General features: G+C 36.9%; 1 protein-coding gene across 4 annotated transcripts in view; it reads left to right on the forward strand.

Moving 5' to 3' along the window:
• Positions 1-27,354, forward strand: part of LOC139119860 (phosphatidylinositide phosphatase SAC2-like) — a 53,049-nt gene extending 25,695 nt beyond the window's left edge. Inside the window, exons 4-19 of one of the 4 annotated variants that reach the window (XM_070683780.1) lie at positions 5,371-5,496; positions 6,608-6,826; positions 9,406-9,583; positions 10,551-10,730; positions 11,060-11,252; positions 12,208-12,285; positions 12,929-13,049; positions 13,439-13,685; positions 16,601-16,796; positions 17,207-17,281; positions 17,547-17,561; positions 19,295-19,368; positions 21,380-21,415; positions 23,874-23,999; positions 24,625-24,712; positions 25,201-27,354. In XM_070683780.1, coding sequence (XP_070539881.1) covers positions 5,371-5,496; positions 6,608-6,826; positions 9,406-9,583; positions 10,551-10,730; positions 11,060-11,252; positions 12,208-12,285; positions 12,929-13,049; positions 13,439-13,685; positions 16,601-16,796; positions 17,207-17,281; positions 17,547-17,561; positions 19,295-19,368; positions 21,380-21,415; positions 23,874-23,999; positions 24,625-24,712; positions 25,201-26,689 — 3,441 coding nt within the window. In that variant the 3' untranslated portion in view covers positions 26,690-27,354. The remainder of the gene's footprint in view (positions 1-5,370; positions 5,497-6,607; positions 6,827-9,405; positions 9,584-10,550; positions 10,731-11,059; positions 11,253-12,207; positions 12,286-12,928; positions 13,050-13,438; positions 13,686-16,600; positions 16,797-17,206; positions 17,282-17,546; positions 17,562-19,294; positions 19,369-21,379; positions 21,416-23,873; positions 24,000-24,624; positions 24,713-25,200) is intronic. The other 3 variants (XM_070683782.1, XM_070683781.1, XM_070683784.1) reach the window with 3 other exon arrangements.
• Positions 27,355-27,739: the final 385 nt, after the last annotated feature.

Raw genomic sequence — 27,739 nt, forward strand, 5'->3', positions numbered from 1 at the left:
CCTATAATTTCTCTTGAGTCCCTTTCTGCATATGCACGCTGGTCATTCGCTGGTCCCCAGTTATAGCATTTAGAAGGCGGCGTTGAAGCCCGAATGTTGATTGTTCATGAAAATGAATCAATGAATTAAATTGGAGTGAAAATTCACCTACTTCTGGCTCGCGGCACGTGGCACGTGAATTAGGCTTACCCCGATTCACCCGGTGTCTCGCCATATATTCCACACAAAATAAATGCAATGATCCTTTTATTCACCACATCGTAATACTAAACAATCTTGGTAGAGCCGATGTGTGGAGTAGTCCTACGAGTATGGCGAGAGTGTCCGGCTTTGGCTACGCCGTGGGAGGCGGCGTAGCCAAAGCCGGACACTCTCGCCATACTCGTAGGGCCAATGTTTAGAGTTGCCCTCAATTTCCTTTATATCGTCTTCGGTGGCTAGTCTTCCGCAGCACATGCAGTGAGCGCGGGAACAAGTATGCGTTGCGGAAACTGGAAGTCTCGTACGCATTGATGCTGCTCACCCACTGGCCGGTAGAGGGCCGGGAACAGCAATTCAAATGAGTCGTCTTTCGACCATTTTCAATAAAATGAAAAAGGTTGAAACTTACAATTTTCAATTTTCAATTTCTAATTTTCGCACGCACCAAAGTAAAATTGCAAATTCCTCTTAAATCGGTAAGACATAATTTTATTTCAAAGAGTTTCCTTTCTCTTCATTTCGTTTTTCATCAAATACGTACAATGTCCCGTAATAAATTTTACGAATCTTGAAAATAGTACTATTTTTTTATTTTAAGATTAGGTAATATTTTGATACTGGTAATGATTTTTTTTGTTTTGTTGAAAATGAAAACATCATTTTAGGATACAAATTATAATATGAAAACAGAAACTGTCCTTAAAAATAATCCAGAACACGTGCGATTTTGAAATTTAAGAAATAAAATAGAATTAATAGATTAAATTTCATTTTGTTTTAACTGATAATTGCATTTCGGATTCAAAATATGAACAAGGCGAAACAGAGTTATGTTTCACTAATAACCAAATAACAGAAGCTTTATTAAAATTGGCATGTCAATGGTATTTCAATTAAGATGAATATGGAAAATAAAATTATATTTTAATCATTAAAATAACGCTTTTTTGTGCTAAAATGCATTTTAATATTTTTGAGAATTGATTGGCCGCGAAAACCGTACCAAAAATCGGTAAAATAAAAATTTTGTCAGAAAAAACGAATATTAAAATTGGTTGTTATTTCATTCAAATGAAAATTGCATTTTGAAGGTGATTTCAATTTTCAATTTTCAATAAATTGGTTGGACGCTGCGTACACGCATTAAACACTTGCTTAAAATAAGAAAATTTGTGTCAGAACTTCAGTCATATGATGTGATGCAAGAATTAGATGGCACCTAGTCAAAGTATCCATATTAATATGGTACAGGTTGACTTACAGATGTGGTGGAAATATTATCCATTTCAGGAATTGTATAAAATTTGCCTGTAAAGGTCAATCTTAAAAATGCAACCATGTTTATTATCTTTGCAATCAAAATTGTATGTATCCCCATTTGTGTTATCCAATTGGGTACAGTGTTCCTGACCCTTGGGATAACTTTCTTCCTGTAATATTGGTGTGTTTGTAAAAATATATTTGAAAAAAAATTGATTTTTTCACACACCTCAGATAACACCCCTTTTTACATACCATTCTCACTATGTTAACTTTGAGACCAAATTCCCTAACCCAAAAATGTCATGTACTCCAGTGCGGATAGTATTTTGTAGCATCTGATTTCTATCTGAACACCAAATTGTGACTTCTATAATGTACCAGGACAACAAAGAGAAATGTGTACGTGATATTTACTTCACTGATGTAGCAGTCATGATTCTGAAAACAGACTTCGAAAGTTTAGAAATATCAACTGATTTGTATGAATCCTCTCCATCCATTGAGCCGGCCATGATTGATTTTTGTAAAATGTTCAATTCTGGGTCACATAATGAAATAAGTACTTTAACACGACTAGGAATGTCTAGATACAAGCAATATACATCACCATTATCTGTTCAGTTCAAGAAGTCACACTGCATCTACATCAAGATAATAGTCACTGATGTAAAGATAAGGACTGATCTGCCTCAGATTGCCCTCTGAAAGCTCTTTGAATGCCATGTCCGGCACACTGTCATTTTCCTTTCATATCACTCTGTGCGCGTGTCGTAGAAGTAGATTGAGAACATTGGAAGCCACTACCTGGGAAGACAAATAGGATGGTGATTACACAAAGTGGCAGGTAGCTATTTAAAGTAGTTTTGATCAGCCGGACGTTCAGCAAAATGTCACAGAGTCACAAAGCCTATGTATGTGATTTTGATCATTAGCGGTGCCATAAAAGGACTGGGCATGACGTCTTGGCAGACGTCTTGGCAGCCAAGATAACGACAGAGATTTACAAGAAGGAGATGGATGACGCAGGTAGATATGGAGGCAATAATAGATGATGATAATGCCTTTGGTGAACTGAAATATCATACATGTGAAATTTTAGGATTCAAACATATACAACAATTTTTAACAGCAACAGAAATTTTAAGTCTTCATATTTATATTTTTACTTTCAAGTAGTTTTGATATGGCATAAGGATCTAATTTTATTTCTTTTTTTCTCCTGAATTTTGGCTCAAAAATTGAGAGATCTATTTTGGACCCAGTCATGTTTGTCAAACGTGGTTATCATTTTTGTTGAAAATGAATAAATTGCTACCAGTGTTGCCAACAGTTGATGTTGCACCAATGGCTTCTAGTGTGTTGAAAATTCTTGGCTTCCTGGATGTGCGGAAAATGGAAAATGCCATAATTTAATCACAAGTCTTTTGGTGTAAAGTTGTTCCATATTGTTGATATCTGACTGAAAATAATTGAATATCATTCCTCGATTTTCTCATTTTAACGTCTATTCACATCATGCTCTTTTTCCCACGTCAATTAGTTAATGTTGAAAAATGATTTTTTTTGTTGTTTAGTATGTGAAACATCGGTTTAATGTGTTGTGATAAATAAGTCTGTGAATAAATAACTCAATAGTATGAATTGATTTTGCCATTGGCATTCAGTCAAGTGTGTACAGTCAAATTTATGTGCATTTTGCTTTTTGTGTGAAATTTGTATGACAAACACTGATGAGTTTAATAGGAGTAAGCTTGGTTTGCTGTGTTTATGCTGCTAGCATTAAATATGGATGGATGATAACATAGTTTGAAAATCCTGGGCATCAAAAAACTTCCTGTTGTTAATTGAGTGAAAAGCCAGGCAATTTACCACCAGTGGTATTGCAGCTGAGACCACTTTGAATGGCTTTGGTTTGATACTGAGGCTGACGATTTGCCGTCAGAACTGAGCAGAGCTGAGACATGAACCTCAAAGCAAAATCTCTGAATTAAGGGATTCAAGTTTAAGACCCAAAGCATCATCCATTTCCGTTTTGCTCCCAGAGTAAAGTAGATTCAGAGACACGATATAGATGGGGGCTTCTATAGTCATTAGAGAAACTTTGGGTAAAACTTTCTATATTTAGTAGACAGCCTTCTTTGCCACTCCTGAATATGCCAGTTTTCCATTATCAGAAGCATATCACTTTCATTTTTCTGATTATTGAAATGGACAGATTTGCGTCATATATCCTTCAGCAGTTACAATACTTACCTACCAGTGTGGTAGCAGGTCATGTAGTAAAATGAAATTTATGACGTACATACTGTATAGATATCCAGAAGGGATTTCTATCGTACTTTATGAGATACTACACCTGTCATTAATTCTGACATTTTGCTGGGTTTGGTTATCCGCTAATCATGCACAATCATTAAATATGCACAGAAAATTGACATTCCTTTCCCCAGGGTGTATATTGCAAGGTCACAGACCATCTATCATCGAGAGCAGAATTCCAACAATATGGTTAAGTCTTGTGGTCTATTGTTTATTTTCAGTTCCAGGAAGAGGCCACTTATGATACATTGTACATAAAATATGCATTTTGCATGAATTGGTAAGATCGGAATAGAGTGGGGGTCATTTTGTGAAAATACTGATGAAGGATGTGAAAAATTTAAACATTTATTGTCCCTGTGTGATTAGTTGTGATTTTCTGTATCAACCTACATGGATCGTGGTGTCGAATGACTTCAAAGATGAATTTGATGAAAAGAGACATATGTAGTAATAATATCCATCTGAGTAATGCCTGCAGGCTTCTCAGTAATTTGCAATGTTTTCGTGTTTGGTTTCCTTTTGAATCAGAGGATGTATTTTTATTTTTATAGACCATCGGTATAACTGACTTGAGTAAGGCCTGAATCACACAACTGACATTCCAGTTTAGTTTTGATGTGTATACTTGATGATACTTTCCAAGAATCCAAAGTGATAGAACTGCTTTCAATAATAGGATGTAAAAGAGGAAAAAATGTTGGGGGATGTCAACATTTAAAAGAATACAAGAGATTGTATGAACACTGTATGCCAATATACCGTTAGAAAATGTATAGCCCTATAGTAGCTTGGACAAAAGTGTAAAGTACAAGTAGATTAAATATGTGTTGTAACTAGCACCCATCATCATTTTTCATGCATTTATCATCATGTATTGATGTACGGCATGTTTAGATGCTGTTGGATTCACCATTCTCAACAACTGTTCATCTTATCTATTTATTCCTGTGTATATCCCTGATAAATGGCCTATCAAGCTATGCATCTGCCTTTACAACAACCACCTGTTTCACAAAAATTATGATTGTGAGAAATTTTCAGTTCTTATTCACCCAATGACGAACTGTAACACAATGCTGGACACACAGTGTAAAGAACAAGTGCTATGCCTCACTAATGATGTGTTGTGCGTAATGTTGTTGTTCAGATGCACATGCATTGAAGGTGAATGATTAACATCCTGTCTTTTTCCATACAACTGATTACCGCATGACATTATTCTGACCTTTGAGAGTTTGGACAATGCATTCATATCACAACTATTATGGTTTTCACAGCAGTCTGAATGGTACAGACAGCTGAATCTGAAACTATGAGTTAATTTAACAAGATACTAATTTGAATAATCACATCTGAGAGGATAATCAAGAGGTTTATCTCAACCTTATAACAAATTATCTAATAGAATCAGTATTTCTTTTTGGTAAAAAAGAATGTTTCATGGTTGAAGTTGTGGGTTTTGCACTGTCCCTTTAAAAGAAGCCAGAACAAGCAACTGACTGACTCCTTACCTTCTGAATCGTCCTCACCCTATGAATGGAATAACATTTTGACAACTTCACGTTTCTTCTTTTGATATTTCAGTTATGCAAGAAGCACCATTTTGGCATCAGCAAGCCGGAGAAGCTTGTCAGTTCTCAGGATGGACAGCAAAAGGCACTCATCAAAACATGGAATTCTATCAAATCGGTCACAGGGAAAGGGAAAAAGGTAGGGAAGAAATTTGTGTGAGAATATGTGAAAATATTACGTGTTCTCATTCGCGCAAGTCCCCAGTAATCTCTGGTAACAATGCATCCTTTTGTAGGCAGCTCATTCATGAATCATTAACCCTTTGAGCGCCAAAAATATACACCAGTAAGTTTTTCTAATTTTTGCTAAGATTTTGATAAAAAACTGAAGCCAATAAAATGTGATGTTCATTTGGTCCAAAATTGTCAAAAAGAGAACAGAAAAATTCACAAAATTGGTAAAATCTTGCACACAATAATTTTGGTGGGAAAAATAGCATAAATAATATTATGGTGGCAACAACAAAATACCCTGAATTTCTGGCCAACATACTGATACACAAGGTGCCACACATGTCTAAAAGACGTGAAAATTGCCAAAATTGCTATTAAATTTTAAAAGCAATAGTCTAGAAAATGTCCCTGAAACAGTGCTACATGTAATAACCTGTGCTTGTGATCACCCTTATGACACAAAACTCTACTGCACATAACCCTGTGACACAAAACCAGATTACACAACTCTTTTAGGTATTTTACTATCATATATAACAGCCTATTACAAAAATCCCCATTACACAAATAGGTAAGTTATGGTACTATAATGCCCTTGGGTCACTAGTGTAACTTTCTTTGATATTGTTCATTCCTCCCATGTTGTTAATAACTTCTGCTTTTCATATCACTCTCCTTGTACAGAATGGAAGGTCAACCGTAACCTTTCTTCGATTTTATAGTTCTCATTTAAGAGATTGTACTCTCCAAGTAATTGGTCTTATATATATAAAGTACATGAAGACCAGATTGTGAAATGATTTAGGATTCCACAATTACCTTTTGAGATTTTACGGAACTCTTTCAAGAGATTTTACCTTCTTTCAAAGTAATTGGTCGAGTAAATAAAAACCAACTTTATAAAATGATCTAGGATTCTGGTTGGAATAAGTGTGATAATAGTGAGGCTGAAGTATTCAAAGAAGTCAATGTACTGCATTGTAATGGCTGAGCTGTCATTTCATACCTTTCTGAGTAATTGCTTAAGGTCTATTCAGTGAAGCATATGGTTTTTTTCTCACTTTTTAAATCCACAGAAGGAAACCAAAGATCGGGAGAAGCTTGAAAGACGAGTGTTGGAAGAACTGCACAAGATGTTCAGCGACCATGATTCTTTCTACTACAGTCCAACTGGTGATTTGACAAACTCCATACAGAGACAGTACCACAACAAAACATCCTCATCATCCCATAGGAAAACTAATGAGAGATTTTTCTGGAACAAATACATGATTCAAGATATTTTAGATGCAAAGGTGAGTCAATCCTTTATCTTGTCCTGCCAGTACTAGCATTGTTCACTCAAGAATCTCTGTTGTCGTGTTGAATAAAAATATTTCAGGGACAAGGACTTTGCTCCTGTACCACAGCTGTCTATGAGGACTTTGTATATGACAAATGTGGAAAGCAGGTCACATGCAGGTCACTTTATATGTGCTACTTTGTTATTGTTCGCTATCCAAACACAAATTTGACAAAACAATGTTACCTATTGTCTTTCTGTTTGCATTCTCTCAGTCACATGCCAACATTGCTATTTTTGGACATCTCAGCTAATATAGCGTTTAAAGTAGTATGTGTCTCGAAAATGAAAGACCTAAACATTTGCTCAGACTTTCATCTATGAAACTTTCGACCATTCTTTTTCCAAATCAAGAATAAAAATCAGGGGTCACCATGCAGTTTGGTATTACAGAGAAACAAGTACTGATATTTGAAATTCAAAGTAGCCACCATTCGTATGTTAAACTTTATGGATAAAAATAACATTTTTCATTTTCAAAAAACTCAGATTGCGAAAATTTTTCTTACTCCAAGAGCTTTAAAATGAGCTAGCTCCCACAAATTGTAGATCAGAAGAGAATTGAAAAAATTGAAGAGTCGTCATATCTGTCCCAATGTGCATTCTACCTTAATAACAGCTGATTGGTTTGAGTAATGGATATGGCTGACCCTGTCATCTCAGCCGTAGCACCTCTTGAGGATTAATTGATCATTTCATGCTATTAGATACATGAACTCAAAAAAAGGAAATTAATTTTGTCGACTATCTTATGCCAACCAAATCCAATTAGTAAAATTACCATGCATATCAGTAATGTTGTTATGAAACTGCATGACTTCAATTTCTGTCTGAGACACATTCCAATTATTATCTGAGTGCCATTTTCAGGATGAGTGATTTGTCTTCGAATATTTGAACCTTTGATGATGAGAAAAGTATTCATCTCTCAAAGCAAGTTTAGTTGGCTGCAGATTTCATATTGAATATTGGTGCTGTTTCACTCATGTGTAATCTATGTGGCATTGTAGAAAAGCTAACAACAGTTACCAGTTTGCCTTCATGAAGTTTTCAAATGTACATCGTATTAAGGTAGTATGCCCCTCAAAAGTGAGACTTAAACTTTTGCTCAAACTTTCCTCAATGAAACTTTCAAACCATTCTCTTACCAAATCAAGAGTAAAAATCAGGGTTCACTGTGTAAATTTTGACATTACAGAAACAAATTACCAATATTAGAAATTCAAAATGGCCGCCTGCAGCTGCCATTCCCGTGTTATTAAGTCTATGGGAAAAAGTAAAATTTTTGATTTTCAAAAAACTAAGAAAGTGAAAATTTTTCTTATTCCAAGAACTTTAAAATGAGCTCCCACAATCAGTAGAGCAGAAAAGTATTGAACACATTTGACAACATGAATATCTGTCCCAGGGGTGTACTTTACCTTAAGGCAAGTAGTTACCGTGAATATGTGAAATATGTACAGTGCTTTCAAATGAAGATTGAACCACTCTTCTGCAGCTGAAGGATAAAGCCAACTATTTTGATCATTATTTTATGGTGCATGTACGTACGTCATCTTTGATGGTTTCTAAATGCCTGGTCTGACTAGTTCTTGGATGTAGATGGATTAGATAACTTGCATCGGACAAAGATAAATTACCCAGTAAAGCACTCATCAGATCAACTCTGTCAGAAAAACAGCAATGCATTGAAGCAAATGATTTGAGAATTGCTGACTTCTGTGGCCATGTCATTATTGCTTGGAGTAAAGATGGGAAAGATATAGTGAAAAAGAGGGTCATCTCCAGGTTGATGTCTCCCATTGGATATAATCACCTCTCATGTTCAAGGCCATTTCATCAAAGCTAGATTGTACATTTTTAGAGCTGATGTGATCTCACTTCAAGCCGGGGTCACAATCATGAGTGTTGTCAGCAGCACATGCTCAGTGATCAGTCACTTGCAGTGACTGATCAGAAATGAGGTCATGGAGTTTACTCAACCTTACCTGTCACGTTCCCAACAGTGTTTTCAAGACATTTAATCCTGGTCCGGTCAATTTGAATCCCGTAAAAAGTTGTCTATGCCCAGGACACTTCCGCTAACATTGCATATACATGGTTCAAAACTCTTGAGGTGTATGAAACCCAATTTTGATATTTCAATAAATAGACTCCTAGCTTCAAAGTACTAGTACCAATAAGCTTTGGATTGCAGTACCCAGAATAATGTAAATTCAACCTTTTTGATGTACTTTGACCTGCAAATTCAATGAGTATGAGGCTTTACACAGTCAACTTGCATTTTGGAAAAATGACATTATAATGTAGAAATAGCATCACAGAAAATAAGCACCAGTTGTGAATTTTAAAATGAAGCCATGATGGAATTTTTCACCTCTGAATACGGTTTTGTAATGATGGAATTAGACTGATATTAAGTTGAAATTAATAAATTTAGAAAAAAAAATAATATTTTGGTTTTTGTGTTAAGCATCAAGTTTGCTTGGATGATTTGTGGCCAATTATAGTGCAATTTCATTCTGTAAACAGGACCGAAGTCAGGCGGATCATTGGATTGTTCCAATTATTCAGGGATATGTGCAAATAGAACAATGCAAGTTAGATTTTACAGAGGATAAAACAACCCCGGAAGAGGAGTTGCCATTTTTTAAGGAACCATTAGATTTTACTCTCACTTTGATATCAAGACGGAGTAGACACAGAGCAGGTAAGCTGTTTTCCATATTTGCACGTTCTATCATCCTCTAACCCCCCATTCTGCTACATCTAGATCTAAATTACCATACGAAACAGAAGGAACATACCAAATTTATGTGGCAAATGGGATTGTAGCGTGTTTGGCGTGAGATCTAAATTCAATCTAAGATTTACAGTGTTGTCAAAATAATGAGGAAATTGTCATTCTGGTGCCATGCATGCCATGATAAGTGAAGGGTACCCTGCCAGAAAGGTATGCTATAAAATAATTATGGCTTTTATTCCATTCTTGAACAATCCTACAAAAATGAGAAAATAGAAAATATATGAGTGATGACTTGTCATTTTGAAGTGTTTTCTTTGATTGGTATGTCATGGCACAAAAATTAAATAACCAGTACGTATTTAAATTTTATAACAATATGGCGTGTAGAATGGAGTGGATATATTGATCACGGTTTCACTGTGAATTAGGCCATGTCAGGGATTGGTTGATATTTATACTGACAATCATACCGCATGCAGTATACTGTTTCTGTGGCTGTGTCAGTGTTTATGTGTAAAAACCAAACAGGCTATAGAGTAATTCATCATGGGGTTGGAAATGGAACCAATATGAGGTACCGGTATTTGTGGGCAGTGTGTGCAGGAATTTCAGTGTTGTAACTCTGTCAAGCCTACAAGATAGATTAAAATCATTTTCTTTTCATAAAGTCAATAGAAATATGAAAAAGGGTATGGATTTATGTAAATGTCACAAAAGTGAGAAGAATAAATTGTCAATAGATTCTAAAGCTGTGATGTATTAATGTAAGCACAAATGACATAATAGAGGATGTACATACTAGATGCCATTGTTCTTTCAAAATGCAAAAAAAAAATTCTTGGTGTTGTCATTTGGTTTCTGATATGTCCATGATAGCCACAAACTCTCTGATTATTATTGCTATGACATTGCTCTCTAATTTCCTGCCTAGGAACCCGATACAAGAGAAGGGGTGTAGATGAAACTGGTGCTTGTGCCAATTACGTTGAAACTGAACAGATTCTGTCCATACCCAACCATACAGTATCATTTGTACTTGTCAGAGGTTCTGTACCAGTCTACTGGAGCCAACCAGGGTACAAATACAGGCCCCCTCCTAGGCTTGATAAAGGTAAACAAGTCATTTCATTGCATTCAGTTTTATCAGACAAAATATACAAATAACTACATGAATATTAAATTATTAAATATCTGAATGGACATTTGAAGAAACAGCTGTATGTAAAAATATTGGAGTTTACTTGCAACAGCATTGTCAGGAATTTGTGATATCCTCTGGACTAGCATTACATGGTTCAAAGTAAATGTGCTACTATTTACAGTAAAAGAGATATCAACAAACAATTCAAGCACCATAGTATTTCATAATTTAATGATGGATGACAACTGATCTCCAAGAATTTAAATTAAAAAAATTTTTTTTTACTGTTAACATTGCAGGAGAGGAAGAAACTGAGAAAGCATTCCGCGCACACTTTGATTCGGAGTTGAAGATTTACAAGACCATGGCTCTCATAAATCTGGTAGATCAGTCTGGCAGGGAACAGATCATAGGAGATGCATATGTACATTACATACTTAACTACAACAGTCCTCTACTTACATATGTAAGCTTTGATTTCCATGAATACTGGTAAGTGGCTAACATTTCAGGCAGGTTTGGAACCATTTCCTGGTATGCTCTAATACATAGTTGGTCCCAGGATGGAAAGTTTTTATTCTTCTCAAAGTCACAGATACATCACAGGCTTTCAGAAGATCAAGTTATTCCTTTCTTTAAGACACCAATAAATTGTGGGTTGTAAGTCTAGGGTAAGTCTTGTGTTATGGTAAAATTTTGCCCGGTGTCAACAGGACTGTACACTGCGGTAAATGATACTGAGCCACCGAGACCTGTGTATGCAAACTGTTGCAGATTTTATTAGCTCATATTTGGTTTTGTATATAAATACCAAAAAGAGCTTATATGATGAGTCGGTGGCGTCTGTATGTCTGTATATTTGTGGGTATGTATGTGCGGATGTATGTCCGTCACACACAAAGGCTCCCATACTGCCAGAGCTACCATCTCAGTATTTGGTGTACAGGTAGATGCAGGGGTTGAGATGTGAATTTGTTCAAATGAACACATCAGTGTCAAAAATGTGCAAATGAGGTAAGAAAAAGTGAAATCCTGCAAATGTGCAGGAGTGATGCGGTATTTTTTTCGTGAGTGATACTGCACATTCTTTGGCTGTACTGGGGTTGCAAAGTACTGGTATAATGTACAGCAGATTTACTGATTACACCAACAGTGGGAAAATGAGATAACTTTTTATGCTCATTTGAATACAGCTTGGCATAGTGAAACTAGTAAAATTATTATTTCCACAAAGAGTACAATTGTATGTATGAAAGAATCAACAGTATTACATCATTATTATTATCATGTGCAGTACTGGATATAAATATTACAAGGGTGTTCAGATCCATGATATATGGTGCAGTACTGCTTAGTTGTAATGCTGGTAATAACAAGTTAAATTTTCTTCCAAAGAATACTCCTTGGTAAATCAATGTCTCATCTCATTCTTTTCTTTTGTCAACAGTCGAGGAATGAAATTTGAAAATGTTTCAGTGTTAACAGAGAGCATCAAAGACATCATCAAGGAAATGAGATACTGCTGGTAAGAAAGCTGCTTTTGCAATACCTTTTGCAGCAAGAGTCTCTGGTAGAATCTTGATTTAAAGAGAGAGAGATGGTCCAAAAGCTTGATGACAAGAAACAACAATACACATGGCAGTATTTTGAAAAGATAGCAGCAGCAATTCTTTCTGTGATGTGTCATATATAATGAAATATGTGGTGTACCAGTATGCTGATATGATGCAAAGATTTAATAGTACTTCATGTTTGTCACAGACCCATGATGGTATGTGATTTCATAAGTCAAGCTAGTCTACTACATACCTGTAACCATGTTTAAAGGTATACTGTCACCTGTTCCAATTTTGCCACAGTTACCATGGAAAGAGAAAATCTAACCAATCACAGATTTTAAGTGGGTGGCCACTTTTTAAAAACAGCGCCCTCACATGGGCATTTTGAATACCAAAGAATGCCCCTTTTACCATATATGGGCATATTTAGATCACAGGTGACTGTATACCTTTAAGTTTCATCATATGGTTGAGTGCAATGAACCTATTTGACTGAGTCTGTATTTTAAGGGTGGACCATAAGTCCAGCTAGTCTACTCACCATATTGAAGTTCTATCATATGGTCAAGTTTAATGAACCTGTTCAACTGACTCTGGTATTTTTTTCAGGGTGGATCGTAAAGGCATAATTTGTGAACAGGAAGGTGTGTTCCGTGTCAATTGTATGGACTGTTTGGACAGAACCAATGTTGTAGAGACTGCCATTGCAAGGGTTGTACTGGACACTCAGGTATGATCAGCTATCATGCATATATCATGTTTCTTATAGTTAGTATTTTGTACAGGCAACCAGTACATATTGCAAAATAAAGTTTTGTGTTACCCTTGATATAAGAAATGGAAGTTGTGCTGTATAACATTAATCTGGCAATAAAGTGTTAAAGTTTCTATCTATTCCAGGGAAAAAAATAGAAGCCAGTACATCTTAAAGACTTTCATCACCTATAAAATTGACCCATACAATGAAAAACAGTTAGCTCGTACTGTTCAGCTGATACAAAATGTGAAGTAATATCAAAGACAGATAGCTTTTTCCGTCCGTACTCAATTCACTGATACCAGGTATGGAAGACAATCTCCATTGTGCTAACAATAAGTATATTTCAATGATATTTTTAGTTTCGGAAGCTTGGAATGCTTGTTCCAGACTCTGTGATGACGCCAAGTGTACGTGCAATATATCAACAAATGTGGGCCAACAATGGTGATGCTATTAGTCGGCAGTATGCTGGGACCGTGGCTCTCAAAGGAGACTTCACTAGAACTGGTGAGAGGAAGTTTACCGGTGTTATGAAAGACGGTTACAATTCAGCCAACAGATACATTCAGAATAGATTCAAAGACGCCTACAGACAGGTAGTAATAGGTAAGTGTGTTTTCATCGCAGATATGTAGGAGTATCTCAAACTATACACTCCGAGTTCCAAAACCGAGTCGGACTTGCAAGTCCGAGTACTCGGACTTGCATACTCCGAGTAAAACTGCTTACTCGGATTTATATGGCCTACTCGGACTTGAATACGCCGAGTAATACGTGTTCTATAAATGCATATTTTGCCATGCTGGACAAGAAACGATCTGTCGAAAAAAGTATTTTATTACTCACAGAGTTTACGGCTAGTGCGGATCGATATGTCGAAAATCTGCTCTTTTGAAAAAAAAACATTTTCACGATGTCTTGTAATCTGTTGCGCATGGTATATTTAACCACGGTCCCTCCACAAGGAGGGACTGGGACCATGATTTTACCCTCAGAAGAGAGCTACTGCCACGGCCGGCCGCAAAGTTTTTGAAAGATGACTTAGACCATGGAGGTAGTCTCTACTACCTCCATGCTTAGACGTAACATTTGCATTAAAAACCAATAAATTTCAGGCAAGTCTAGTCAGTTACTCAGTTCAATATCACAATCGGTCCAGCGAACTTAAATCAATGCATGACATCACAGGTCAAGTCAGGTCATTATTTACGACCAAGTGGTCACTCGCACTCGGTTCATACCATAGACGAGCGCACTGTGCTCATTTTATTTTGAAAAATTACTAGTTTAATTATTTTATCAAGACATAATATGCCTAAAATGCTTGGGCAAGTTTATCATGGCCTCGCTACGCCAGCAAACCACGGCCATGACGTCACAGGTCGACAGGTCATTCAATTATGGCGTCCGTGTTCTAATAACTTGCCGCGCTGCATCGCGGTGATCTTGAAACGTTTTTGTGCCCAATTCAAGTCATGTATCAAATCAGGATCTGATCCGGTAATGAAACGAAAAGACAAGACAAACTCATAATTTGCGTGACGGTAGCTACACTCGACGATGACTTGAGCGTGTTGTACAAGATACACAGATCGGATCAGAGGTCAGACAGATTGCGTTAACAACTCTTTTCTCTGAGCGACTGGAAATGCACTGCAGTGTATACGCTGTTCCTGTGTTTTTTCCAGCATTGTTTTTTTCTATAAGCAAGTGTAACTCGACGTATTCAAGTCCGAGTAGGTCATGTACTCGGAGTATACAAGTCCGAGTAAGCAGTTTTACTCGGAGTATGCAAGTCCAAGTACTCGGACTTTTAAGTCCGACTCGGTTTTGGAACTCGGAGTATGCTGTTGAAGGCACTCTTACATACGTTTTCATCGCAGATTAATTACTTATTTCAAGATGTGAAACAAATCTGTGGCAACAACACCTTTTGTATGCCATTTCATGATTGTGGTTTCATTATTAAATTTGGCCTTCCTTCATGGCATATACCACAATATTCTAACTTTTGGATGTCTGAGTGCAGTTCTTTCTTGGCCGATTGGCTGTGAAAAGAAACCATGATATCTAATGTACAATAGGTGAGAAGCAAATGGCGTGTGTACAGGAGACGACATAGGACAAGGGAAGTACCCAGCATACCACAACACTGTCCAGTGCTGGAACATCTATTACCTCAGCTCTAGCACCTTGGATTAACAAGACCAGAATATAGTATTAGGGGGTTGAGGTAACAAATAGTTTATGTTGAAATCCTCCGGTAAAGAATCAGTTACCCATATGTTATTGTGGGAATATGCATGGATAATTGCACTACTTTAACTTTTTAGTCCCCACGGACACCGTCCGGGGGGACTTATAGGTTTGGTCATGTCCGTGCGTGTGTGCGTCCGTGCGTGCGTGTGTGCGTGCGTCCGTCCGTTCACGCAGATATCTCAGAGATGCAAGAAGTGATTTCATTCAAACTTGGTACAAGGATTACTTCATATGTCATACAGATGCACGTCGATTTGTTTTGTGATACGATCCAATATGGCCGCCAGGCAGCCATTTTATTACGATTTTTTCATGTACAGAGCCATAACTCAGACATGTTTCAACCGATTTTATTCAAAGTTGGTACAAGGACATTGACCAATGTCATAGATATGCACATCAATTTGTTTTGTGATACGATCCAATATGGCCGCCAGGCGGCCATTTTATTACAATATTTTCATATACAGTGCCATAACTCAGACATGTTTTAACCAATTGTATTCAAACTTGGTACAAGGATTACTTCATATGTCATACAGATGCACGTCGATTTGTTTTGTGATACGATCCAATATGGCCGCCAGGCGGCCATTTTATTACGATTTTTTCATGTACAGAGCCATAACTCAGACATGTTTCAACCGATTTTATTCAAAGTTGGTACAAGGACATTGACCAATGTCATAGATATACACATCAATTTGTTTTGTGGTACGATCCAATATGCCGCCAGGCGGCCATTTTATTACAATATTTTCATATACAGTGCCATAACTCAGACATGTTTTAACCGATTTTATTCAAAGTTGGTACAAGGACATTGACCTATGTCATACACATGCACATTGATTTGTTTTGTGATTCGATCCAATATAGCTGCCGTGTGGCCATTTTGTTACGTTTTTTTCATGTCCGGAACCATAACTCAGACATGTATCAAGCGAATTTATTCAAAGTTTGGTACAAGGAGATTGACCAATGTCGTACATATGCGTATTTGTCATTTGGTCATACATTTGCACGTTAATTTGTTTTTTTGTTATACAATCCAATATGGCCGCCGTGTAGCCATTTTATTACGAGTTTTTCATGTCCTGAACCATAACTCAGACATGTATCAAGCGAATTTATTCAAAAGTATTTTTATCACAGACCTAATGAAGAGGACTCTATCCTCTCTGAGGACCTGTAATCAATTAAAGTACCCATTAACAAGTGGGGACTGTGTCATCAACGATGACTTTTTTCTTTTGGTGTAGATTTAATGCAGGGTAATCCAGTTACGGAAGATCTATCCATCCTGAATGCAACCAAGTCACCGGAAACAGAGGAAGACGTGTGGATACTGGAAAAAGATGACAGTGTTAATCAACTGATACAGCACTGCAAGAAACTCTTGTTACCTCAAAATGAAGAATGTTTTGGAGGCTGGGCTCTCATTGACTGTGATCCACCGTGAGTACTCAGTCTGTTCATAATGTGTACGTGTGTCAATGTATGCAGTGTAGTGCCAGTGACTGTTTTACAGTTAGTTGAAGAAAATCATCATTGTTAAGATTCAAAGATATTTCAAAAATCACAATTATTCTGTTTCCATTATGTACAGTTTCAGTTCACAGAGAGAGGTTAACGTGATAAGTACTTTAATAGGAATCTTCAAGTTCACCAACAGTTTATTTGGAGTCATTGGAATTTCACAAATTGAGAAGGAACTGCTGGAAACTGTGACAGATATCTGTCTAGAAGAGTTCCCGTATGAATGGAGGCATTCTGGCGATTGCTTGTATCCATCTTGCTTACACATGCATAAGCTAGTATTTTCACAGTCTACGATCTCTTACGTCTTAGTTGTCTTTTGTTTGCAGGGATTCAACTGACATAACCCAGCAAGATATGGATGTTATCTTACTTCTAACACAGAGGGCCTACTATATTGCAAAGTAGGTTATCATACACCCTTCTGTCAGAAAAACAAATTCAGTTTCATTGTCTCTGTAGGTCACAAATTCTTGATACGAACAAATGTTATCAAATATCACTATGATCACTACACTGTCAGTGCATACTCAAACGCTTGTGAGTATGCCAAATGCAATCTTCCAATCCCAGATATGTTCTCTGTGTTCTCATTTTCATACATCCACATGCATTTTTTCGAAGTGCGCCCTCTAACCATCTGCTCTTGTCAACTTTGTTCCCTTGTAGCCACATGTCAATTATGTGAGTAAATTTCCACCCTTGTTACTTGGCATCATAGTTTTCTCTAGATTTTTTTCTCTCTTGCATGGATTTTTCCTTCTTCTTTTTCACAATCCTGTACACTCATCTATCACTCTCCCGTAGATGTTTGACCCGGTTTTGTAATGTCGTTGTGAGGGTTTGTTGTGTTTACCTCGGTACAGAGTGTCATGTTAACTGTACACTATACTCCCTCTCATTTGAAGTATGTGTTTTCACACCATAGTGTCTTGCATTCCACTGTATGTTGTCACACAACCTGTTCTCGCTATCAAAATCTCTGCATACACATCTACAGAAACTAGGGGCTAGCAGTTCATGGACAGCTTGTTCCATGGACAATTCCATATTCCATGAAATACTAATTCCAAAGTTGGAAGGCTCCATGGGGAGGTAGGCAGCTCTTGTCACCAAATTGTACTCTGTATCAGCCCACACTGCTGAAAGCAATGAACAGTTAAAAGTAAAACATTGCCTTTTGATTACTGTCTCCTAACTTGTGTCAAAGTGTTTGTACCAGAAGGTGTGACTATAGTGAAGGGAAATTTTTTCTCTCTCTTATTGTTCATTCTTTGGTGATGTGAACCTTTCATAAACCCTCTGTGTATATTGCAAAAGCTGCAAACAAAGCATATGGTGACATGAATGAAGATATAGAGCCCAGGTATATGTAATGGTAGTTTGAAGGCTATGCCAGTTGATGCAGTACAGTACTTGTTGTTGTGTTGCAGTGTTCAACACTAAATCAGACACCCAAATCATCTCATTCATGATACACATCCCCAAACTGAAACAACTGAGACTCAAAGTGCAGCCATTAAACTTTTCAGATCTATTGGTTTGTACCATGGTTAAATTTGAACTTTTGTTTGTTTCCAGAAAGTTTAAGGAAGGCAAAAAGGTTTTAGATGTGAAGCATTGTAAATCATTTCATAAATACCGGTATAGTGTACATAACCAGTCTATAGCTGTTGTCACTATGTTTAGTCAAAGGCACAGTGGAAAAATCAGAAACAACATACATACATAGAAATAGCAGGACTTGCTCAGGAAGATGACATCAGCCCACAGAAAAGTCACACACAGTTCAACAAACAGGCAAAATGACAACATACTGTGCATGTGATGGTAGAATTTAACCCACTGTCTTTCTTCTTACTCTTCATCTTTTCACTGTAGATGTTACACTGACTCACTCACACTTTGCCTAGACAATACTTGCCTTGTCACTTGACCTTGTCAGATCTTTTCTTTAAAAGCATTCCATTATGTTAAAGCAATGAAATGCTATGCATTATTTTCAGTTTCTACCTCCTAACTATCGAAATGCAAAACTCATTTCTTGTCTTGAACTTTGACCTTGGGGTCATGGTTTGACTATGCTTTGAAGCAAAATACTGCCCTCTATAAAAGAGGATGGATTTTACAGTACAAAACTGCCACTTTGGATCCTACTTAGTTCAAGTAGTGTACATTGACATCAATTTTTTTTTTCAAAATGTTGAAGATTTTGGAATCATCACTTTGAAACAAAGAAAGAAAATTATCCCAGCTAAACTACTACAGTAACTATTATTTTAATATCATGATGTTCAGTGATACATTGGATGAACTTGATGCGGAAAAAATATCCATTTTGAAAGATTATTCTTTGGTTCAACTGTCAGAATCACAATGAGCAGACACTAAAGTGTGTTTTCTTGGAACTATTTCAGTTATAGTGATGAAGCTGAGAAAGTTACACACTATCAAAGGATACCAATTGAAGACCTAGAAATGATTGAAATCGGTAAGTCAGTTTGTACCTTGATTGTATTTCTAGTTCAGCCACTTCACCGGTGTGTAGAAACCAAATGCATTTTCAAAATGTAAGAAAATAATTGCATTGTCTGCACCTGTTGAAAATGTAAGATTAGAAAAACTGGAAGGCATGCTCTTTGAGTGCGTTATTTTTGAGTCAACAGTACAAGCCAAATAAATTTGCAGTTTGTGTTTATAGATGCAGATTAAATTTTGAAAGGTCTTCATTTGAAATAAGTCAGATATATTACTGTCAGTAATCATCACAGCCATAGTGCATTATATCATTCATATGTCTGGCACGGGGAGAAACAGACAGAGTGTGTCATTATTATCTAAATTAAAGTAACGTTGAAGTTTGATGTCTGTGATGAAACAAAGATGACAATTTTATTGTAATGTCACACGTCCAATTGAATGCTGTCACAGTGTACCATAGGATTGGATATGGGTAATTTGAATGTAATTTACATGCTGTAGATTACATCTTCACATAGCAACCCCCCACCCTGTCGTCATTTGTTCTGTGTCTATGCTGTGCATGGATATGCATCCTGTCACAAGTATTGCAACCGTTGAAGAAATGAACTTTGTTGTATGTGTGTTGCATATGAACACTTGTACTTTACATGTATGGTCCAATGTCCACACAGTCTTGTCAGTGACATTTGAACTCTCAAGTCTTGTTAAAATATACCACATACCTCACACAGCTAATTTCCTAGGGCAGTGCAGTCGTATGGGAGACAGCCGTGTCATTTATTTCTACATTTATGTCACAAATGCTACAAAAGCTTGGTAAAATGACTGCCTACAAGTTGTTTTAGATTTAACACAGACTGTCAAATTGTTACTACTGATTTGCTCAGAGCTGTTTTTGAACAAGACTGTAGGATAGTGGCATCACCCTGAATTACAATTTAATGTTATCTTAGGGAGTACATTTCCATTAGTCAACAATGAAATGCCCCCTAGGAGCGTATTAGCATGAGATGAAGCTGATTTTCAAGGCATGCCCAAATTTTTCGTCAAATGAAACTGAGGGTTTAAATGCAATTTAAAGTGTACTTTTGTCAAAGTACCTGTCCTATCAGTTTCCAGAATCGCTATCGATCACTAGTCATCAATCTAACAGTAAGACCACGAATAGAATTATACTGTCAGTTTCTCATCTTTTAGTACGTTATGCCATTAACTGGCACTGAGATATAGGTTTTTCGATGATTGTGCACTTCTTTTACAAGCATAGAATTGATAAAAAAAGTTTTTCTGACTTTTTACATCCAAATATGAATAGTGCCCATCACATATAAATGATACAGCAGAGTATTGAAGTTTTAGTTCAATTCCAAAAGAACAAAGCAGCTGAATGCCAAGACAGTTTGCAATGAAAAGACAGAAATAGATGTAGGTGTATGAGGTTATAGTATTGCATTGTGTACTGGATTGTTCTGTCTGTCTGTCTGTTTTTGCCAACTGTACACATCATGTACACCATCTGTTTGTCTTCTACAATGTCTAAATATGTCACCGTGTGTAACCCACCCACGCACGCATTGTCCCTGCCAGCATTGGTGAATAATGGAAAGAGTTAACGCCCACTAACTTTTGTGTGATATATGCCAGCATATGTCAGCTAGCATATGGACCACAGCATCAGAAGAATTTGCACAAAGCAAAAACAAGCTTTGCACTTAGAGGGCCTTATTTACTGCATGTACCACATCACATCCACCATGCCTCTCATAGCCGTCTCAGTCACTACTTTTTAAATGCAACAGTTCTGTGAATTGTATATGTCATGCATGAAATATCTTCATGAGTTCATCCCAGGTCACAGCATCTCACAAACATGATAAAGTTGTTTATTTTTTAAATTAGCACTTTATGTTCTCTCAGTAATAAAAAGAACAAAAACAATGCATGAAATATGTTATAAGAACAGCATGCATGACAAAAATGTTTTTTTTTTGTCTTTGCCAACACTCTTAACATTTCAGGAGAAACAGAACTTCATTTTGAGCAATTGTTTATATGTAAGTACAATGTAGCGTCTGCCCAACACCTAACTTTTCACCCATCTAACTTTACCAACTTCTCACTGCCACTTTTCCTCCTGCTTGCTGCTTTTACTCAGTTTGTCTCGTCTTTTTCTCTGTCCGTGTCTGTTCATTTCTTGGCTCGTCTTACTGTACGTCTCTCTCTCTCTGTCTGTCTTACATCCATTTACAGTGTATTGCCTATAATAGAAGTGTGGTGTTCATCTAACAATCATGGCCGCCGGTTGCTAGGCAGTGGTGTTGGTGTGTGAAGTGCAGTGCATTTGCAGGTGTGTGTAGTTGCAAAAGGGCGTAACAGCTTTGCACCCTGCAGAAAACAAGGACCTGTTTTACCCTCAAAACTAACTTACCCTCCCATATGTGGAATAACCCCCTTTCAGTGTTTCAGTGTAAGAAAGATGTCTTTTTCTCTCCTGTTCTCTAGCAAAAAATGGACCAGGCGTTAAGTCCCAAGGTGTTTTGCTTCCTTTAGGTTGACTTCTGAATCACTTCTTCAGAAATTTTCAGGAAGATAAACCTTCTCTTTCAGCATGTCTGTTCGGTTCATTCCCGTTAACAACTGTCAACCTTTCTCCTTTTCAGAGTGAAAGAAAGATTGATTGTTGTGATGTCATCAAGTGACCTGTGATGTCATCATGTCACCTTTCTTGTCATTTTGTAGCATTATCGTATTGCTTGCGATGTAATCTTCTGTTTTCAATTATTGTTATCATCATTTGAATTACGATGTCATCATTTGGATTATGATGTCATTTGAATTATGATGTCATCATTGTGATGTAGTGTCTTGTCAAAGTGAATTATGTTTATGTCTCCCGTTGAAGGTTCAAAATTACTTTTAGGCCTACATATCCCCATCAAAATTTTCAAAATCAAGCATTAAAAGAGTTGACCAAATTAAGACTGAAGTCCATTACTTGTTATTTCCATGTACGAAAGAGTTGTATCGAGGTTAAAATGGTGTCAGATTTTTCTGCAATTTCTTAACTTTCTCAGTAAATACACCAGAATGCACAGATACCACATTTACTCTCTGTTTTTTTTGCATCTCCATCTGATTTTATTTAGTTTTCTGTCCTCAAATAACATAATGCCTTTACTCTAAAATCATGTCTTCTCTTAATTGTCAGTTTATCTTTCTCGTCCGATTGATACTATCTTTTCAAAAGTTACTGAAAGTTTGCTGAGTCCTGTAGGCAATTGTCAGTTCACTTTATAAAGTTGACTTTTATAATAAAAAACTGCTAGGTAAATAAGAATTTAACGTCATCACGTTTTTCAAGTAAGTCAATATCACAGATCAAGATTTACAAACATTGCTGCTTTTCAAGCTGTTCAATTATGATCCACCTATTCCTCAAATGATATTTGATTTTTGTTGCATTCACATTTTCTATGTTCAAGCTGTATGGATACATAGAGGCATAGCGTTTATGCCACAGTCAAGGTCAGACTGACAGCTCTCAGATGGACTAAGTCCTTGTTCTCTACAGCACAGGCTTTATTTGACTTAAATATACCAGCTAACAATTCTTACCATCCAATTAAAAAAGAGTCCTTTTCCAGGTTTTAAGATCTTTACTCAGTGTAGAATTACAAGGTTTTCCTTTCTGTTTGACTTTGTTGGTCTGCCATCACTGAGTAACATGTACTGAACTACTGATTTGTTCAAGCAAATAATTCATTGTCTTCGTCAGGTACTCTGTAATATTACACTGACCAAGTTGACTAGCTCACCTCGTATCATCTTGCTATTCTAAATTCTAATGGAGTACTCAGAAACTCAGACTTTGAAATCAGCAATGATATATTGTATAGCATGGCTGAGCTGCATCCTTGCAACTGTACTAAGCAATCCCAGCATAGGCTTTCATATCATATCATTACAGTCTAAATGGATCATTACTGAAGCAAAGTCATTGGTGTGGCATTTCTCTGTTCAGGTGTCTTTCTCAAATACTTAATTTAATAGAAATGACTCTTTCTTTTAAACAGTTGATTTTTAAATAAAATTTTTATTAAAATTGGTTTGTAGTGTAAACTGCAGCAACATGTTAGAGTCTGTATATAAATGTAAAACAAAGTAAAAATTACAGTATCTATAATAGCAGCTGCTGTAATTATGTTCTGTGTACAGCAATTCACCCAATGCTTAATTTTAATTTTCATAAAAGTCAAATCAAATCATAAATCTGAGAGGGGCTAAAAAGTTCTGAATATCAAGATGTTCTCTGTCAGTTAGTCAAATATTCAGTAACTTTTATCTGCTTCTAATGTGGTATTATACTACATTGCACTTATGCACTTTAAATTTTAAATTATTAAATTTTGACAACTAGTTTAACGATTTGACCTATAACCATAAATCAACTTGAGTTTTTTTAAGGATGAATGTTATTATTTTATTATCATTTGGTGTTGTTCAACTTACCAGGTCCAGAACCGTCCATATTCAAATCTAAGTTTACTTGTCTGCGGATACGACACCTGTATGGAAAGGAGACTGGGTTCTTTCACACATTGAGGGCGCTTCCATCAAAGACTGAAAAAGAAGCAAAAGGTCAGTATTTGAGATTTCTGAGATGGATCATTAGATTGTTAGACGGAGCCACTGAGGAAAAACAAGTAGACCCTGCCCTGTCACGAAAACATTATGAATTAATGAAACCCTAATTTGACATAGTACCCCTTCCAAAATTCAGTGCCTATTCTTTCTGAGCACATTTTATAAAAGGGAATTTGGAATTTGGAATTATTTCAAAACCAGTATGGATCCTTCAATCCTACATTGAGTGTAAGAAGAGATTCTAATATACCGCAAGTGTGTGTTTGGAATGAAGGTTGACAATGCTCCCAATCAGCTAGACTCTTGTTTATTCACTCATGAAATATACAGCTCTGTTGGTTCAACTTCTTGTTACATCTGCAAACCTACCATCTCAGCGCTTCAATGGCTTGCCAGGCTCCAATCTTTTCAGTGGTTCTGCAGTTCAGTGCAGTAAAATTCAATTCTATCCCTGGACTACAAATTCAACAACTTGTACTCCCATACTATATGTGCACATCTAGAAGTACTGTACTAAATATTGTTAAATGTGATATTCTTTTAAATTATATGCCATCGATCTTGCCAATGTTGAGCTGGCCATATCATGTGAAAATTGTGTTTCTTTTTCTGTATACAGATATTTTTCACACCGTCACAGAAGCATTTGCAACAGCTAGAGCTGCCAATTCACTGGGACTTAAAGTTGTCGATGGAAAACTTGAAAGGTAGTGGTGAACCTGATTTCTTCAAATTTCCTCCCATTACAAAAACTTTGTATTTAATCGCAGTGTAAAGCACACCGGCATGATCAAATGAACAGAACATGTGCACAAAATTACTGATGCAAGTCACATCATCCATGCTGTTGCTTCATGTAACATTACATCTTTGCAGCTGGCAATATACAAGAAACAGCATTTACATTACATAATGTCAAGTCAAAATTAGAAAAAGATATACACACCTGAATACTAGTACATATTCCTAAGAATTGATGTCAGGCGGCAATGAGTGAACACACCTTGTTTATAATGACAAGTTTAATTTTCCATTATCAGTGTTAATGAACTCGTCATCAAGTATCAAGGAACTTACAAAAAAGGGATGTGATAAATTACCAATTACACGTAGAAAGAATTGCTGATTCAAAATCAGCCAGAAAGCGGTTGGTGGAAATCCATTCACAAGTTTTTGTTACTTTGACAATTTTCAGGAAGAAAAGCAAACCTCATGAAGAAATCATCAGCATATCTTCACAGACAAGGTTAAGTGCGTGGTTACGAGAAACTTTGACCAGAGAGATGGTCCCCAAGAAAGCCTCTCGTCAAGGGCAAGGTCAACAACCAAGGGCTACGGGTACAATTGCTGTTGTACCAAGGATGTCAAAAGCCAGGGATCAAGCAAAGGCGTATGTAGGAAATGTGAAAAATAAGATTTCAAGTTTCAACCCCATGAGGAAGATCAAACTGAAACGATCTGGGAATAGCTCTGAGGGTCCACAGGTGAGATATCAGAAAGGAATGACACCACAGGATAGCACAGACAGTAAGGACAGTATAGAGCTTGATGATTACACAGTGAAAGATTCCACAAGTTCATCAGACACAGAAGGATATGATGTTATTGAGTCCAGCGATGTGATCGATGATGACGCATGCGCGCTTAGCGAACACTCAAATGATGACGATACCAGAGACTTTGTTGACAGAGAAATAGATACCGAAGATAATGACTTCCTATTGTCAAGTTGCGGCATCCTGGCAACAAGTCCTCGCAGAAACAGTCTTAGCTTGTCCCTACACAACTTTGAAGATGTTTCTGACATCGCTGAAGACATTCCTCTGTCGGAATATGATGAGATCCGAAGGTCCCTGCGGGATAAGGCCATGGAGAGATTGGACAGGGAGATCAGCGAAAGCCCGGAAGTGAGGGATCTAGCTGAAAGTATACAGATATCCCGTTCTGCGGAAGTGACTCCAGGGGTGCAGGGAAAGCCACTGATCAGTTTTACATTGGAAAGTGATGATGATGATAAAGATGGTAGAGAAGTTGAAAGTGCAACAAGTTTGGAGACAAATGTTGCGTCTAGTGGCATTAGTAACAGTATCAGCCTGACTAGTGAGAATGAGGAAATTCCTGAAGAAATACAAGGTAGCAGTGCTTCATCGATTACAGAACCTACCTCAGAAGAAAAATTTGAAACAGCAAGTTCAGTTAGCAATGGGGATGGTACACTTTTTGCAAATGGGGTCACAGATCTCCCGGATATCATTCAAGACACAGATGGAAATGGACCAGTTGCTCCGGAAATCATGATCTCGTCAACCAGCCCAGTGGTGGACGTGAATTCAACGGAAGGTATGAATCATCAAGACACGGCACAGCCCTCTCGTAGCCCCCCTGTCAAGTCACACAGCGAGAACTCACTGGCAGAGTATGCCAGGAAAATAGCAGCAGTGATGAAGAATGAGTCGAAAACTTCCCAAAAGTCTGAAGTTTCTGAGGATTTAGAGAGCAACAATTCATCCAACAAGTCCAGTCCGACAGCGTCACCGATGACAAGGATACGGCACCATATAACAAATATCAATATTCCAATGATAAGGAAAGGAAACCGACGAGAGAGACAGGTGAGAAGTATGGTGTCTCTTGAAATGAGACTCCGTTCCAAAAACTGCTTGACAAAGTTCATCCAGCTCTAGAAAACTCCTCCCATTGTTCTGTGCGTCAAAACATGCGAGGGAAGTTTTCCAGGAGATATCCTCAACAAACTGTTGGTTTTCAAAGTTTCAAAGAAGTCATGTAGGAAATGCCGAATGTGGTTCTACAAAGGTTTGAAGAGCTATGAAGGATACGTTCACCTGTAGCAGAGTGTCATCTATGGATGATGAATACACGGCTAGTAGCTGCTTCAAATCTCAACACAAATGATACTTATGTGTTCATTGCATCAGGAGTCGTCATACAGAGATGAAATAATGGGAAAGTAACGGTAAACGTTTTCCAGCACCTAATCCTGTCCAAGTGTTTAGAGAAGCATGATAATATTTAAACAACAATGCAGCTTAGGAGCAAGCTTTATCATATATATACACCACAATGGTGTGCATTATTTAGATGGTAGATGTGATAAAAACAAATAGTGAGGAGAGATTATCATGTGATCATTTTATGTAAATATGAAACCAAATGCTATTGGTATTGAAATATATTTATCAAACATTTTCTAGTGTTATGTATGTTTGGCCACAAAGACTACAATACAAATAGTGTCTGTATTTTACATTTCAAGAATGAAAAGATCATTACAGTAGTGTTTATCAGCTGTACACTTCCATCCGTTGTATTAAAAGAAAACTTTTAAAAATTCTGTGAGTTTATTTACTCTTTGTAATGACTGTCATTCAGGCCAGTATACTGAAAATTATAAAATGTGAAATGTCAGAGTTAACAATCTTACGTACTGGCAAGTTTGTTCCACTAGCAGAGTAATCTCTCACACAATGATTAGATTACATGTATTACATGTACCATCAATTGAAGGTATAAAGTCTGTCTGTCATTGATTTTCTTATGGCTAAAGTTCTGAAGACTACCTTTGGCCAGCAACATTCTCCAAATTTTAGGAGTAGACAAACTGTCTGTCCGTTGTCTATTTAGATACATACATATCTTCCTTCATCTTTGATTTTACCGTTCTGCATTGAGTCGACAGTGTCCACACACGTAGGAATACATCCATATTAGTGCTA

This window comes from Ptychodera flava, chromosome 20 (genome assembly GCF_041260155.1).
Source record: "Ptychodera flava strain L36383 chromosome 20, AS_Pfla_20210202, whole genome shotgun sequence".
NCBI classification, from domain to species: Eukaryota; Metazoa; Hemichordata; class Enteropneusta; family Ptychoderidae; genus Ptychodera; species Ptychodera flava.